Genomic DNA, 17,038 nt, shown 5'->3' on the forward strand with positions numbered 1-17,038 from the left:
GTCTAAAATATCAAAACATTGTGCAGATGCAGCCATCTAACCTGCTGTTTAATACTGCTCACTCTTTTTTCTCCTGATTCCTAACAGGCTACATTATGTTCCATGAAGGGCTGCATGAGAGCTCTTGTAGCCCAGCTGAAATCTGAAAGTGAAGACTTACAGCAGGTAATGCTCTTTTGAGATAAAATATTTCATTTGTTGTCTTGTCTGCCTTAACTTTGATGTGAAATTTTTCTCACACTTATTTCATTAATTAGGAGGTACATTCTTCTTGTAAAACATTCTTATCTGTCATTTCTGGGATTTTTTTGTGGTTTGTTTTTTTTAAATCATAATGCATGAGCTTCAAATCTTATTTTATGACCCTGATCTGTTACTGTCTGTTCTAATTAGTCCTGCCATGTAAGGAAAACAGCCTGATAATAAAGCCTCTAGGAAATGCTTACAGTAATCCTCAGCTGAGAGAGCAGAACTGTTGGAACTTTTGTAAAATTACTAAATATTGAATTATAATCAACATTAATTAATGCTTATTGTATACAAAGTGCACAGTACTTTAAAAGAGAATCCCCATTTTCCTTGCAGTCTGAGTGAATCATCAGATAAAAAAGCAATTTTAAGTAAAATTGACCATATGTCTTAAAATGCTGTTAACAAATATTCTCCCCTTAATAGGAGGCACTCACTAGTTACAATTGAGAAAATATTAGAATTACAACAGAGGTTATCGGATAAACTCTGTGATGTGGTATTAGGACATGTATTGAGTATTCTTGAAAAGAAAGTCACAGCCCCATGGGCCCTCTGACCTCTGGGATGTCTCCAGCCACTGACACCAAGACACCACACACACACACCGAGAAGGAAGTCTTCCACTCAGGACAAGTTATAAATGGGATTTAGTAAGAATATGGGACTGAGTGTACTCAAAAGGCATGTCCACACAACTGTATCAGTCAGTCAGCTGTTCGGATGTCACTGTGCCTTTCTGTCCCCTTTGCCTTCCTGTGCTGAAAGATCCCCTCACTCCATCTCTTTTCCTGCATTTGAAACCTTTGCGTCTTGCCATCCCACAATAAGTGTTCTACATTCCAGAATGCTCTTCCCCTGGATCCCACAGTGTCCCACATCCCCAGTCCAAAATGGGCAGAGAGTTACTCCCTTTGACTCCCCCGAGTATCAGTCTGGGCCATGGGGTAGTGGGTTCCCTGTGAGAGCTCTGGGAAAAGCCTGGACAGGGCACAGCTCCCACCTGGCTTTGGGCTCCTGTGTTGCTCTGGCTGTGTTGAGGTGGGCTCTGAGGAGCTGGTGGCTCCTTGGGAGCAGCCAGGATTGGGTGTTCCCGGGCCCTTCCGTGTGCCACCGGCTCCCTGTGCTCCACTGGGGGTGTGAGCAAGGGAGCATTCACCACATAACCTGAAAAGTTTATGTCGCTTCTGTGACAATGAGAACACCCATAAGCAAAAGTTTTCTATCAAATTAATTTCACGAGGGATATGCATGCTTACGGCTGCTCACGAACGGATGGAGGTTAACATGTAATCACTGCCCACTACAGTGACAACCTATGTCAGTCTAACTGCTGCCAAGTACAAGGACATCTTCTGGAGATAACTATTCTACTTGTAAAAGACACAGTGTATTTTAAAAATACTTTAAAGAGGTTTATAAACATTAAAATAATCATACCATCTGAGAGACAGGCAAGTTCTATTGTTCTATTTTCTAAGTGGAAAAACTGAAAAAAAATATTAAATAAATCTCTCCTCTGAGATAATATAACTCTAGAACAGACATAAGAATAGAGAAGAAAATCTGTCTACAAATGTTCTACCGGTGTGGGAAGCAGGGAACCTGATTTCAGATCTCTGTTTTAAGTACCCACACACAAAAGCCAGTACCTTTGATCAAACTTGATGCTGAAACATTAGACCAGTCTAGCAGACAATACAACAAAAAGCAGATGTTAGCAAATTTTAGTTCAGTACCTAAACATGACCACTGTTAATTAACCATAGCAATTGATAAGTCCAGGTGGAAAGTCTGGTAACCTACTAAAAAAGTACCTATCTTGAAATATGTTACTTTTCTTTCTCATTTTCCAGGTCATTGCAAGTGTTTTGAGGAACTTGTCCTGGCGAGCAGATGTAAACAGTAAAAAGACTCTAAGAGAAGTTGGAAGTGTGAAAGCCTTGATGGAATGTGCTTTAGAAGTTAAGAAGGTATCTTCTATAAGTGATTAAATTGGATTTTTGAGAGATTGCATTTATTTTACACAAAACACTAATATGACCATTGACCATTTTTTGTAACAGCAGTTGCTGAAGCAGTTTATGTGGTTTAGGTAATTTGCCTGGAAGAAGAGTTTGATTTAACATAGCAGCAGACCACAGTGGAGCAATGGCACCTCAAAACTAGTATTGATCTGATTTTAGTTATGAGGGTTGACCACTTTTGCTTTTCAGTTTCGTGAGCTGTGCTGTTAAAATAGTCTTTTTTTATAATTCTGTCATTTAATAAAAGCTCTTTTCAGTTAGTTAGTAGGTATCTATGACTTCTTTGATGTGTAGATGGGAGTATATTCCATCCCAGAGACTCCTGCCAACTGGTCTTCGAGCCCTTTCTATCATTGTGGCAGCAAACAAGTATTGGGGCACATATTTCTGATACCTCTGGGGCAGGCAGTACCAAACCCATGGCTGAAGGAAGGAGCAAAGTGAACCAAATACATGGGCACTGCTGCCTGCACCTACCTTATCGCCCCAGAGAGCAGAACTGGAATGTGTAGTTCCTTTAAACTAACTTAATGTGTTTCTGAGAGCTTAAGGTCAATAGCTGAAAATTTCTGTCATGTTGCTGTTTTCCTAGGAATCCACCTTGAAAAGCGTTCTGAGTGCCTTATGGAATTTGTCAGCACACTGCACTGGGAACAAAGCTGACATATGTGCTGTTGATGGTGCTCTTGCATTTCTGGTTGGCACACTGACATACCGAAGCCAAACAAACACTTTAGCCATCATAGAAAGTGGAGGAGGAATACTAAGAAATGTTTCTAGCCTAATTGCTACTAATGAGGACCATAGGTAGGTACACTTCTGACAGTTTTTTCTGGTTCCACATGTATATTTAGTACACAGTTTCTATGACCAAGCCTTAATATGAATGCATGTATTTAGTAATTAAAAACAGTTAATTTGTAGTACATTTGATTAAGGGTGTTTCACTTACATAACAGGAATATGCAAACAGATTAAGAGCTGCTGCTTGCTAATGATGAACTGTACTAAAAGCTAGCTATTCATATTTGTAATGGGATTTGGTTGACATTCAGATAAAAGCTAGTGGATATACAAGTTATTTGCACAGGAGAATTCTTAATTATCCTTTCTAAGAGCAAAATTAATTTCTAGAATAATAGATTTATTTTTTGCTTTTGTCTCTTACCCTTTTGAAATGCCACTTACAGATGTTTGTTTCCAATTACTTAACACCAGGCAAATCTTGCGAGAGAACAGCTGCTTACAAACCTTGTTGCAACACTTGAAGTCACACAGTTTGACAATAGTCAGTAACGCATGTGGGACCCTGTGGAATCTCTCTGCTCGAAATGCAAAGGATCAGGAGGCACTGTGGGACATGGGAGCCGTGAGCATGCTGAAAAACCTGATTCACTCAAAACACAAAATGATAGCCATGGGCAGTGCCGCAGCTCTACGGAACCTCATGGCAAACAGGCCAGCAAAGTACAAAGATGCCAACATTATGTCTCCAGGATCAAGCCTCCCGTCCCTCCATGTCAGAAAGCAAAAGGCGCTGGAAGCAGAATTAGATGCTCAGCATTTATCAGAGACTTTTGATAACATTGATAACTTAAGCCCCAAAGCATCTCACCGCAATAAGCAGAGACATAAGCAAAATATATACAGTGAGTATGTCCTGGATGCCAGCCGCCACGACGATGGGGTGTGCAGGTCAGAGAGCTTTAATGCTGGCAATATGACTGTGCTCTCACCATATGTAAATACTACAGTATTGCCTGGCTCCTCCAGTAGAGGAAACACAGAAAATTCTCGATCTGAGAAAGACAGGAGTGTTGAAAGGGATCGAACAGTAGGTTTAAATACCTATCATCAAGCTGCAGAGAGTACTGGGAATTCCTCTAAGAGAATAGGAATGCAGATTTCTACAGCTGCAGCTCAGATTGCCAAAGTTATGGAAGAAGTAACAAGCATGCACATTCCACAGGAAGACAGAAGTTCTGGTTCCACTTCTGAAATACACTGTTTGACAGAAGACAGAAATGGCCAGAGGAGATCAGCTTCTGCCCATACTCACTCAAATACATACTTTCCAAAATCCGAGAACTCAAACAGGACATGTCCTGTGCCATATACAAAAATGGAATACAAAAGAGCTTCAAATGATAGTTTAAATAGTGTCAGCAGCAGTGATGGCTATGGTAAAAGAGGCCAAATGAAACCTTCCATTGAGTCTTACTCTGAAGATGATGAAAGTAAATTCTGTAGTTACGGCCAATATCCAGCTGACTTGGCACACAAGATTCATAGTGCAAATCACATGGATGACAATGATGAGGAACTAGACACTCCTATTAATTATAGTCTTAAATACTCAGATGAGCAGTTAAATTCTGGAAGGCAAAGTCCGTCCCAGAATGAAAGATGGGCAAGGCCTAAGCATATAATAGATGATGAAATGAAACAAAATGAGCAAAGACAGTCAAGGAACCAAAATGCAGCCTACCCTGTGTATACTGAAAGTGGGGAGGATAAACACATGAAATATCAGACACCTTTTGGACAGCAGGAGTGTGTTTCTTCCTTTAGATCAAGAGGATCCAGTGGCTCAGATCAGAACAGAGTAGGCCCAACTCTTGGAATGAATCAGAAAGTAAACCAGTCCTTGTGCCAGGTTGATGATTATGATGATGATAAGCCAACCAACTACAGTGAACGTTATTCTGAGGAGGAGCAACATGAAGAGGAAGACAGGCCAACTAATTACAGCATGAAGTACAATGAAGAGGAACATCATGTTGATCAGCCTATTGATTATAGTTTAAAGTATTCAACAGAAGTTCCAGCACCTTCTCAGAAGCCATCTTTTACTTTTCCAAAGACTTCTTCAGTGCCACTCAATAAAACTGACCATATTCCCCCAAGCAGTGGGAGCACATCAGCCCCCTCATCTGGTTCAAAGAGGCAGAACCAGCTTCACCCAAGCTCTGCACAGAGCAGAAGTGGTCATGCACAGAAGAACACCTCCTGTAAGGCTCCCTCTATTAATCAGGAAACTATACAAACTTACTGCGTGGAAGATACCCCGATATGTTTTTCAAGGTGTAGCTCTTTGTCATCTTTGTCCTCAGCTGAAGATGAAATAGGACGTGATCAATCCACACGTGGCACCGATACCAATAACACACTGCAGATTGCAGAACTGAAGGAGAACAGTGGGGCTCTACCTACAGAAGGTGCAGCAAGTGAAATCACGTCAACAGCACAACACATCAGAACAAAATCCACTAGACTTCAGACTTCTAGCTTGTCTCCTTCTGATTCCTCAAGACATAAAGCTGTTGAATTTTCTTCAGGTGCCAAATCTCCCTCAAAGAGTGGTGCCCAAACTCCTAAAAGCCCACCAGAACATTATGTACAGGAAACACCACTCATGTTCAGCAGATGTACTTCTGTAAGTTCCCTGGATAGTTTTGAAAGCCGTTCAATTGCTAGTTCAGTTCAAAGTGAGCCTTGCAGTGGAATAGTAAGTGGTATTATAAGTCCCAGTGACCTTCCAGACAGCCCTGGACAAACAATGCCTCCAAGCAGAAGTAAAACACCACCACCTGCTCAAGGAGTTCAAGTAAAAAGAGAGGGACCTAAAGGAAAAGCAACCACTACAGAGAAGAGAGAGCCTGGTCCTAGACAGGCAGCTGTAAATGCAGCTGTTCAAAGAGTACAGGTACTGCCAGATGCTGATACACTATTGCATTTTGCCACAGAAAGCACACCAGATGGGTTTTCTTGCTCTTCTAGCCTGAGTGCTCTGAGCCTTGATGAGCCATTTATACAGAAGGATGCGGAGTTAAGAATTATGCCTCCAGTTCATGAAAACGAGCATGGTAACGAAGCAGAACCTGAACAGTCAGATGATACAAAGGATAACCAAGAGAAGAAACCAGAGAAGCCACCTGAAGCAGAAAAAGACATTCTGGATGATTCTGATGACGATATTGAAATACTGGAAGCATGTATTATTTCTGCAATGCCAACAAAGTCTTCACGTAAAGCCAAAAAGCCTTCTCAAGCATCTGCTCCAAAAATACCTCCTCCTGTAGCCAGAAAGCCCAGCCAGTTGCCAGTTTACAAACTTTTGCCTTCACAAAGCAGATTGCAATCACAAAAGCACGTGACTTTTACACCAGGAGATGATATGCCACGGGTATATTGTGTTGAGGGTACACCGATAAATTTTTCAACAGCTACATCTCTGAGTGACCTGACAATAGAATCCCCCCCGAGTGAGCTGGCCAATGCAGACAATGTGGGCGTGGGAGCAGAGTCAGGGGAGTTTGAAAAACGGGACACCATTCCTACTGAAGGCAGAAGTACTGATGATTCTCAGAGAGCAAAAAGCTCAACTGTGACTCCCCTTGGCCTGGATGACGACAAAACAGAAGAGGGTGATATTTTGGCTGAGTGCATTAACTCAGCTATGCCAAAAGGAAAAAGTCACAAACCTTTCAGAGTGAAGAAGATAATGGATCAAATTCAACAAGCATCTTCATCTCCAAGTAGTAAAAACCAACCAGAAGGTGAGAAAAAGAAGCCAACATCACCAGTGAAGCCTGTTTCCCAAAACAGTGAATACAGAGCACGTGTGCGAAAAAGCATAGAATCCAAAAGCAATGCTAGTAATGAAAGAGGCTATCCAGAAAACAGAGATGCAAAGAAACAGAACCTTAAAAATAATTCAAGAGAGTTTCATGACAAATTGCCAAATAACGAAGAGCGTGTAAGAGGAAGCTTTGCATTTGATTCCCCTCATCATTATACACCTATTGAGGGAACTCCTTACTGTTTTTCACGGAACGATTCCCTGAGTTCTTTAGATTTTGATGATGATGATGTTGACCTTTCAAGGGAGAAGGCAGAATTAAGAAAAGGAAAAGAAGGAAAGGAAATTGAAAGTAAAGAGTGCTCTAATGCAGAGCAGTCTTCAAATCAGCAACCAAGTAACAGGACACAAGTTTGTCAAAAACACCCAGTGGGCAGAAGCCAGACAAAAACTTTCTCTCAGTCAACTAAAGATATTCCAGACAGAGGAGCAGCTACAGATGAGAAAATGCAGAACTTTGCTATTGAAAACACACCTGTTTGTTTTTCTCGCAATTCATCTCTTAGCTCACTCAGTGATATTGATCAAGAAAATAATAACAACAAAGAAGGGGAACCTGCAAAATGTCCCGAGGCTCCTGAGCCACAGGTGGAATCCAACAGACCACAGACTTCTGGTTATGCACCTAAATCATTTCATGTTGAAGATACTCCTGTGTGCTTCTCTAGAAACAGCTCTCTGAGTTCACTTAGTATTGACTCAGAAGATGATCTTCTGCAGGAATGCATTAGTTCTGCTATGCCTAAAAAGAAAAAGCCCTCAAGAATGAAGAGTGATGGTGAAAAAAATAATTCCAGAAACACAGGTGGTATACTGGCTGAAGATTTAACACTGGATTTAAGAGAGATACAGAGGCCAGATTCAGAACATGGTTTTTCACCTGATTCAGAAAACTTTGACTGGAAAGCTATACAAGAAGGTGCAAATTCTATAGTTAGTAGCTTGCATCAAGCTGCAGCTGCTGCATCACTATCTAGACAAGCTTCATCAGACTCTGACTCTATCCTTTCATTAAAATCTGGTATTTCTCTAGGGTCACCATTTCATCTTACCCCAGACCAAGAAGAAAAACCTTTCACTAGTAATAAAGGTCCAAGAATTATTAAGCCAGGAGAGAAGAGTACACTGGAGTCTAAAAAAGTAGAATCAGAAAGTAGGGGAATCAAAGGAGGGAAGAAAGTATATAAGAGTATGATCACAGGAAAAGCACGCTCTAATTCAGAAGTTTCAAGTTTGAAGCAACCACAACAGACAAGTGTGCCTTCAATTTCACGTGGTAGAACAATGATCCATATTCCAGGACTTCGAAATAGTTCTTCAAGTACTAGTCCTGTTTCCAAAAAAGGACCCCCACTCAAAAACATGAACTCCAAAAGTCCCAGTGAAGGCCAAAGTTTGACTAGTTCTCCAAGAGGAGCCAAATCATCAGTGAAACCTGAACCAGCTCCTGTGACTAGGCAGCCATCAGGGTTGAACCAGAGTGGATCAAGTAAAGGACCTTCTAGATCAGGATCTAGAGACTCCACTCCTTCTAGACCTCAACAGCAGCCATTAAGTAGGCCTCTGCAATCTCCTGGACGAAATTCCATTTCCCCAGGAAGAAATGGTATCAGTCCCCCCAACAAACTGTCACAGTTGCCAAGAACATCATCTCCTAGCACGGCTTCAACTAAATCCTCAAGTTCAGGTAGAATGTCATACACACCACCAGGCAGGCAGATGAGCCAGCAAAACCTTACAAAGCAAACTGCCTTACCTAAGAGTACCAGCAGCATTCCACGAAGTGAGTCAGCCTCAAAGGGGTTAAACCAAACTCTCAGCACCAGTGGATCAAACAAAAAGACTGATCTGTCCAGAATGCCATCCACGAAGTCTAGTGGAAGTGAATCTGACAGATCTGAGAGACCTGTTCTCGTTCGTCAGTCAACTTTTATTAAAGAGGCTCCGAGCCCAACTCTGAGACGGAAATTAGAAGAGTCAGCATCATTTGAATCTCTGTCACCTTCCAGGCCAGATTCTCCCACAAGGTCCCAACTGCAGACCCCAGTTTTAAGTCCTTCTCTTCCTGATATGTCTTTATCCACTCATTCACCTGCCCAGAGTAGTGGTTGGCGAAAATTAGCTCCTACTCAGAGCCCTACTGTAGAATACGATGGAAGACCAGCAAAGCGTCATGACATAGCTCGTTCCCATTCTGAGAGTCCATCTAGGCTGCTGATCAACAGATCAGGAACATGGAAGCGCGAGCACAGCAAGCATTCCTCATCACTTCCTCGTGTAAGCACTTGGCGAAGAACTGGAAGTTCCTCCTCAATCCTGTCAGCTTCTTCAGAATCCAGTGAAAAGGCAAAAAGTGAAGATGAGAAGCAGCATGGAGGTTCTCTCCCTGGACACAAGCAAAGTAAAGAAAGCCAAGCACCAGCAAAAGGTACTTGGAGAAAAATAAAAGAAAATGAAATTCCTCAGATAATGAATGATCCTCAGCATTCTTCTTCGGGTGCCACAAATGGCTCTGATTCCAAAACCCTCATCTATCAGATGGCTCCAGCTGTCTCTAAGACAGAGGATGTGTGGGTGAGGATAGAGGATTGCCCAATTAACAACCCTCGATCTGGAAGGTCCCCAACTGGAAATACTCCCCCTGTTATTGACAGTATTTCAGAGAAAGGGGGTGTGAATGGTAAAGATCCTAAAGAGATTCAAGAAAAGCAAACCCCAGGGAGTGGAGGTGTTCCTGTTCGTACCGTTGGCTTAGAAAACCGTCTGAACTCTTTCTTTCAGATAGACAGTCCAGACAAGAAAGGCACTGAAACAAAGCCTCTGCAGAATAATCCCGTTCCTGCACCAGAAATTAACGAAAGTACTGTTAATGAGCGTACTCCATTCAGTTCCAGTAGCTCAAGCAAGCATAGCTCCCCCATCGGTGCTGTGGCCGCAAGGGTGACGCCTTTCAACTACAACCCAAGCCGCAGGAAGAGCAGCGTGGACAATAGTTCTGCTCGGCCCTCACAGATACCAACCCCGGTGAATAACACCAAGAAACGTGACACCAAGTCTGAAAACACTGACTCCAGTGGAACACAAAGCCCTAAACGTCACTCTGGCTCTTACCTGGTAACTTCTGTTTAAGTGCAACAAAAAAATAAAATAAAACTGATGTATTATATACAGCAGCTACTTAGAAACTTTGTTTCAAATGAAACAAAAAAAAAATGGGGATTGATTTTTTTGTTTGTTTTTGTTTTATTTGTTGTAAATAGCATTGATTCTTGTTAGATGGTCCTTGTTCTGGAAGCCATATTTAATAGTATTCTTTGTCTCCACTGGTGATATTTTGCAGGAATATCTGATTGACAGTTCGGAATAAAATTGCTAAAGCAAGTGTATTTGTACAGTATGTTTAACATGTATTCCCATGTTTAACATGCATCTCATCCCATTATCCTTTGAATATTTCTTGTCATTGAAATCATGAAATAGCACAATAGACATGATGAAGTCATATTGCTTTACCAATAATTTCTAGATTACAGACCAACTAAACTACATCAGGGAAGAATTGGTATTATTTATGCAAAAAAATATACTCATGTTTAGTATTTGTGAGTTCATCTAACCCAATAATTAATCATGTGGCTGTGAAATTCACAGTAATATGGTTTCCGCTGAACAAGCTTTCCTAGCCTGCTTTTCTGCATGAATGGAACTGATGGTTCATTTTATGAAGTAATGATTAACATTTCTGTGGTCACATAATGTGCATAGATAGTTATGGTGTAACAATTTACACTTTCTTTGTGCTCTGAAAAAGAAAAAAAAACAAAAAACAACTGTGTAACTGTAAAACCTTGAACAAAATTATTTTACCTGAATTAGATTTTATCTTAAAGTAGGTAGAATTTTTTTGCTATGCTGTAACTTGTTGTATATTCTGGTATTTGAGGTGAGATGGCTGCTCTTTTATTAATGAGACGTGGGTGATGTCTCAATAGAGACTAAAATTAACATTTCAGAATAAATTATTATGATATGTAAGTTGTGTGTGTTACTTCTACATTACATAAAAATACAGGATTTTACTTTGAGATGTCACCATATAATGTGGTTGTATGCACTTAACACTTAAGGCCTGATTTGGGATAATTCTGCACCTCCAATATCTATTCTTTCTTATCACTGGCAAATGGCTGTTGTAAGATGCTTTTAATATTTGCAGGATCAGGCCCTAGGTCTTCTGTAATATATTTGTAATTGAAACAGTTTCACACATCTCAGGTGCAAGGCTAAAGGCAGGGTATTTCCAGTAGCCATGCAGTATACTTGTTCTCACGACTGCAAGCCTGAAACAATATTGTATCTATACAAATAATATTTGTAAAACAAAACATTTTTTGGTTGGGGATATAATGTAGAATGTGAAATAGTGACTATAAGATGAAATTTTGCTTCTGTTTGCGCTCTGTGGGTTTTTTTTTTTCATTTATTTATTTTTTAAAAAATTATGAAGGGAAAAATATCGCAAGAATCCCATGGCAGCAAGGAATTTGTTACCATAGTAGAAAAAGAATTTTATGCAAAACATGACATTTGCTGCCTCAAGCCTTTTAAATGCAAATATAGATTGTACTAGAACAGTGCTGAAAAAAAACAGATTTGTGCTTTAAAAATATAAATATACTCTGAATTTAGATGAGGATTACTTCAAAGTAGTAACGTGAGAGAACAGAACATTAACCATTCTGTGCATGTTTAAACATACCATGAAATTAAATGGTATATCAGTTTTGTTGTATCTCAACTGGATTGTTCTAAAGGTAGCTTTCTAAATAACTGATATGTCAGAATGCCCTGACTTCAGGAAGCCCTGAAATAGAGCAATTTACCTTTATTTTAGCTTTAACACAGTTGCAGAGTGTATCACTTCTGTGGCTTTTGTACTTCTGATACTGAAATGAATCAGTTGAATTCATTATAAATCATGCACTGATTTAGGAACACAATCAAGGCACTATCAGCAGACAGAAGTCAATTTATATAAAAGCCTGTACCAAAAATACCTGTTTGGCAGAAGTGGTATCTTATAAGGTTGCTCTTTTGTTCTTAGCTTCTTGTCAGATTTTCTTAGAGACATGCCATGTTCCTGTATCACCTCATGACCCTCTTAAGAAGCAGCACTCCTTGTGTTAGCATTTGAAATATTTTGCATACAGCATCTTCATTAAACTTATAATATGAATGAATATTTAGTGTCCTTTTAAAGGTGAGATAGAAACAGATTATATCACATGTTTAAAGTCAGGACTTCCTGCTGGAGTAGAATATGGAACTCCATCCTTGAGTTTTAAATGAAAGACCACTTTTGTTGTAAATGTGTTGATTTTTTTAAAATCATTATTTTGAGCTGGGCTTTTAATAACTAATACAAAAATATACAACATAATCTAGAATAGTTGTTTAACACCGGCATTACATATTTGTCCTGTCATTAAAGAATTGAAAGTAAACTCAGTCTCAGAAAAGAAATTCTGGTTTCAGTTCTGTTAGTGAAAAATTACTGAAATCAGTTTTTTAATCAGAAGATAACATGAAATAACAAGTAATTGTATGCGTATCAAACACCAGAATGTCTTTGAAAATTATAGTGGCTTCTTGATACAGACTTGGGGATACTTCATGATCATTATAATTGGAAAATTTCTCTTTGTATCCACTGAAGTAAACCTATATTTGTAGCAAAGACAAGCTAGAGAAACTTTCCAACTATAAGGGTAGTGATACACTAAAATATGCTTCCCATGGGAGTTGTTAAATTTCCATTATAGAAGTTTTAAGAAGAGGTTTATGAAACATCTCATAGGGATGGACTGTATATTTCATATTGTCTGTGTGCAGAGATGAGTGATCTTTTGAAATCTCTTCCAGATCTACATTTCTCTGATTCTTTATCTAAAATACTTAGTATCCACTAAGAGCCTTTCAGAATATTTAAAGACATCCATGATGTTTGATTTATGATGGGGATATAAAGTTATATTCTTTAAGCTTAACTAAAAAACATCCCAGAAATATAAAATCAAAGATACAAAAAATGGTTGCAATAAGTATATTTGGTCTTGGATTTTTTTAATGGTGACAGAGTCACAATAGTCAGATTTGATTTATGCTGCTAAAGATAACGTCTTGTTCCTTGGTTTTATTTGTATGAAGTTGCCACAGCAGGTAACAGATTATTTATGTCAAGGCAAAACAAAGAATAGCAAGGAGCTAAGGAAACCAAGACTCAATTTACTGTTCTTCTGGGATGCACTGCCTTTCTTTCTACCAATTTTGGTAGAATTTTTTGTGACTTACGCTTAGACCTTTATTTGTCCTTGAATTAGCTTATCATATCTTGTGCATACCAAACTTATACTTAAAAATCAGTTTATACTGAAAAATAACTCATAAAGCTTATTTCAGACTATCTTCTAGCTTTGTCCTCTTGATGTGAAAAGCAGAGATCTGACCTCCCCGCAATTTGTAATTAGTTCGGTTTTTAAAATGTGCTTCCATTTTAGTTTCTTGGCAGTGTGCCACAGTTAAAGTTACTGCTCAATTTCTGTGTAAGCTCTTCTGACTAAATATTGCAGTCTTTAAAAGGGGAATTAATCTATTTCTATTTTTCATGTGCAGTTCTCTATCGAGAGTATTTTCTCCTGAAAGATTAAAGATAATACAGCTCTGTCAGATATGACAGCTTAAAAATTGAAAGACTTGCCATGGTATCCTGATGAGACTTGAATATTGTTTCAAGCAGGATTTGGCTGCAGAATACAAGTATAGTTTATGCTATAAATATCAGTAAGCTGCAGTATTCTTCAACAAAGACAAATACCTTTGATGGCTTTAGGGAAGTTGTCTGCAGTGTCTTTGGTAAAGGAGGAGGGAGATAAAAGGGACAGTTTCCAAGTGAGTCATGTTGTCCTAGGGATGTACTTTCCTTTCTTCCTCAGTAAATTACATAAGCTGTACCAGAGAGAAAACAGCTTATGCGAAAATTCATGAGGCATTATTTTGAAGTATACCAGTAGACCACAAAACTGCATAATCTTTGCCTGATAACCTGGAAACTGAATTATTTGATGTCTGCTTTGGAGTACTTCATAGCTGTCCATTCCCTTGATCCTCTTAATAGAAGTTGATTTTACCAAGAAAGATGACTGTGTTAGCTTCCTTTAAGGATAACGATCCATACTATTTCTAGAACTGAAAAAATGGCATGTGCTGTTCAAAGATGTTTTCTTCTCCATTCCATACTTTTCTATGAATCCTGGCTCTTACATGACCTTTCAGTGGACTTGCTCACCTCTGACCTGCTCCCCTGATGGGGTTAGAGGATTAGTGTTGCTTGGATATGCTGAATTTGGTCAGTGCATAATTGGATGAGTGCCACCTGAGCAAGCAAAAAAGTAAATAAAACAGCTAGGGGTGGTTGAAAGAGTTTGGGATAGTTTACTTTATAGGAGGTCATTGGATTGAGCCATTACAGGGAATTTTAAGCCTATGTGCCAAGTTTCAGACCTTCACTCATTTTGACACAGCAAAAGCAAATTGAAGTTGGGGTGGTTTTTTTGTTGTTTTGTTTGGTTGGGGTTTTTTTGTTTTGTTTTATTATTTTTTTGTTCGGGGGGGTTTTGTTTTGGTTTTGTTTTTTCTTTTTAACTGAATTTTTGTCTAATGGATTCTAGTGCTTTGCATTTAAATACCTTATATTTGGGTACATCCTTAATCCTGGAAATCTGACAACTAACTTCAGAAGTATTACATCAGTATATGGGTGCGGAAAATATAAATTTCTTCAAAAATACCCCCCCGCCCCCCCCCCAAAAAAAAAAAAAGTCTACCACATGTAAACTTCTGGGAGACAATTTTTAGATTTACAGTATTACATTCAATGCAGTAAATCCTTCCAGTGAAGAGATTTATTGCAACTATTGCTTTCCTAGAAGAGGCTTGAAGAGGAAGAGGTAATATCTCCCTTTTTTAATGAGGGCAGTATTGTAGGGATGATCTGGAAAATGTTTAGGTGGACTCTGTACAAAGAAGTTGTACAGTTACTGCAGTTACTAGATGCCTCCCAAATGTCCTTCCCATCTAGCTTTTGTGAAATAGTACAAACAGCCATAAGAGCATCACTAAAAATCATGTGTAGACTTCCACCTAAATATAACTTCCAACATCTACTGTAATGCCTTGCAAAGTTGGATCCATCTGTGTGACAGCTTTGTTCTTGATGAGATGTGTGATTTGGATGAAGCTGTGAATCAGAAGTGAAGTGTCAGTTAACGTAAAGCATGACTTTCTCCACATGTTTAAAACTCCGAAGACCTTTTGATACCAAATTACCCAAGTGTATTCACTCTCTGGTTCCACAGCCATCTCCTTTGCACTTTGACATTTAACCAGAAGAGATGCCCACTTTTTAATTTCATTTCAGATCACATGTAGAAATAAGATTCCTGCATCATAGTTCCCTATATGCAGAATAACAGTTTGTATCTGTAAGTGTGTTTATAGAGAATGTTACGTAGCTAAGGTTGAGTTTTTAGTCAGAATGGTAAGTTAACTGCTTACGTGTTGTGTTTGGTTACATATTGGAAGTGCAAGGGAATTTGGTGTGGTGCTTTAAGAGTTCACAACATAATTAATGCAGGTGTCAATTAACTTGTGATGCCAAGATGAATTTTCTGCTGTGAAGTTTCAGTTTACCAGATGTGCTGTTTACTTACTCCAAGATTGGGGAATGCCTCCCTAGTAGTTTTACAAATTACCTTTCTTAAGAAATTTCCGCACAGTTACAGGCTTATGTATTAGTGAATTTCTGCCACTTCAAGATTTAAAGAAATTATTTGAATTTTGCTGTTTGTGAAAACATCCTTTGCTTGAGTGGCTGTAGAATTGCAATTAGAGTATCGGGAAGATGTAGAGGGAGCTAGTTCACTCAGTAAAATGCACTTCTGTCTAGAGCTCAAGCCATACATAGAAACAGTATATCTAATGCCATCCTTTCTGGAGGGATCTAATATGTAAAAGCTTGTGCTGGTTCTCTGCCAAGTAAACTGTCATCCTGTGAGATCAGATGAATTTGCCCACCTGTAAGTGTTGTTTCTCTTGAACAAACTTAGCCCACAATTATCTTTCCTTCAATTTTGTTGTTCGCTTCTGCCTGAGATGCATTACTGTTTATATCCTAACTCTGTAATTAATTCTTTCTTCAATTATTCTAATGTATTTTGTTTCACAGTATACTTATTCTGAATTTAGTCTTGCTATGCATAATTTATTTATTACTTGCAGTGTTACATAAAATTTCCTCCTGATTGCACCTTGTCAGACTGGAATTGTTTTCTTGGCTATTACTGAAAGTTAGGTGTCTGTCCACTGTATTAGAAACATTACTTCATTTAAAAAGGAATTTGTTGTTAAGACACTTCAGTAATTCAGTATATCAGAACAAATGCTCAAAAAAAGCCCCATGCATTTTCATTTTAGTGATATTCGCATTTCAGATAAGTGGAAAAAAGAAGCTTGAAAACCTGGTTTACCTCTGTTCTCTTCCATGTTTCACCTTAGAAGGAGCTGCACAAACCAAAATCTACTTCTGACACTATAAATAATTTCATAATGCCTCTATTACTTAAAATAGTTTCACAAGGCTTATTTCATTATTACTTATAAGCATAGCAGAGACTATTAATTACTAAAGTCTTTCTTTCCTGTAATGAATGAATTCTTTAGTCCCTGATTAAACTATTAAGGGACCCAAGTTGATTAATTCCCAACACACACACATACGCTTATATTTACATATGTATTTTTCAGTCCCCTATTCAGTTTAGACTTTGACAAAAGTATTTAAACTAAAAAAAGGGCATTGTTGATGATTACTAAGGTTCCTTGTTTTCTAATAGTTGTAACACTTTTTCATATTGAGTTCTAGAAAAACGTGCACTTAAGTCTTGGTTTATATGCAGAAAAGAATATTGTCTTGCTAAAAATTTAAATGTTTTATTAAAAATAATAATTTTTAAGAGCATTATAATTATAACCTGCCATTTAAAATAAGTAGGGATCATGAAAA

The 17,038-nt window shown here is 38.6% G+C and overlaps 1 protein-coding gene across 3 annotated transcripts in view; it reads left to right on the forward strand.

Annotated features, from left to right (window-relative positions):
- The window catches only part of APC (APC regulator of Wnt signaling pathway), a 93,938-nt gene extending 77,656 nt beyond the window's left edge, over nucleotides 1-16,282 (forward strand). For all 3 annotated transcript variants that reach the window (XM_021524795.3, XM_021524794.2, XM_021524796.2), the window contains exons 13-16: nucleotides 88-165; nucleotides 2,106-2,222; nucleotides 2,869-3,083; nucleotides 3,495-16,282. In XM_021524795.3, coding sequence (XP_021380470.1) covers nucleotides 88-165; nucleotides 2,106-2,222; nucleotides 2,869-3,083; nucleotides 3,495-10,047 — 6,963 coding nt within the window. In that variant the 3' untranslated portion in view covers nucleotides 10,048-16,282. The remainder of the gene's footprint in view (nucleotides 1-87; nucleotides 166-2,105; nucleotides 2,223-2,868; nucleotides 3,084-3,494) is intronic.
- Nucleotides 16,283-17,038: the final 756 nt, after the last annotated feature.

This window comes from Lonchura striata, chromosome Z (genome assembly GCF_046129695.1).
Source record: "Lonchura striata isolate bLonStr1 chromosome Z, bLonStr1.mat, whole genome shotgun sequence".
NCBI lineage: Eukaryota > Metazoa > Chordata > Aves > Passeriformes > Estrildidae > Lonchura > Lonchura striata.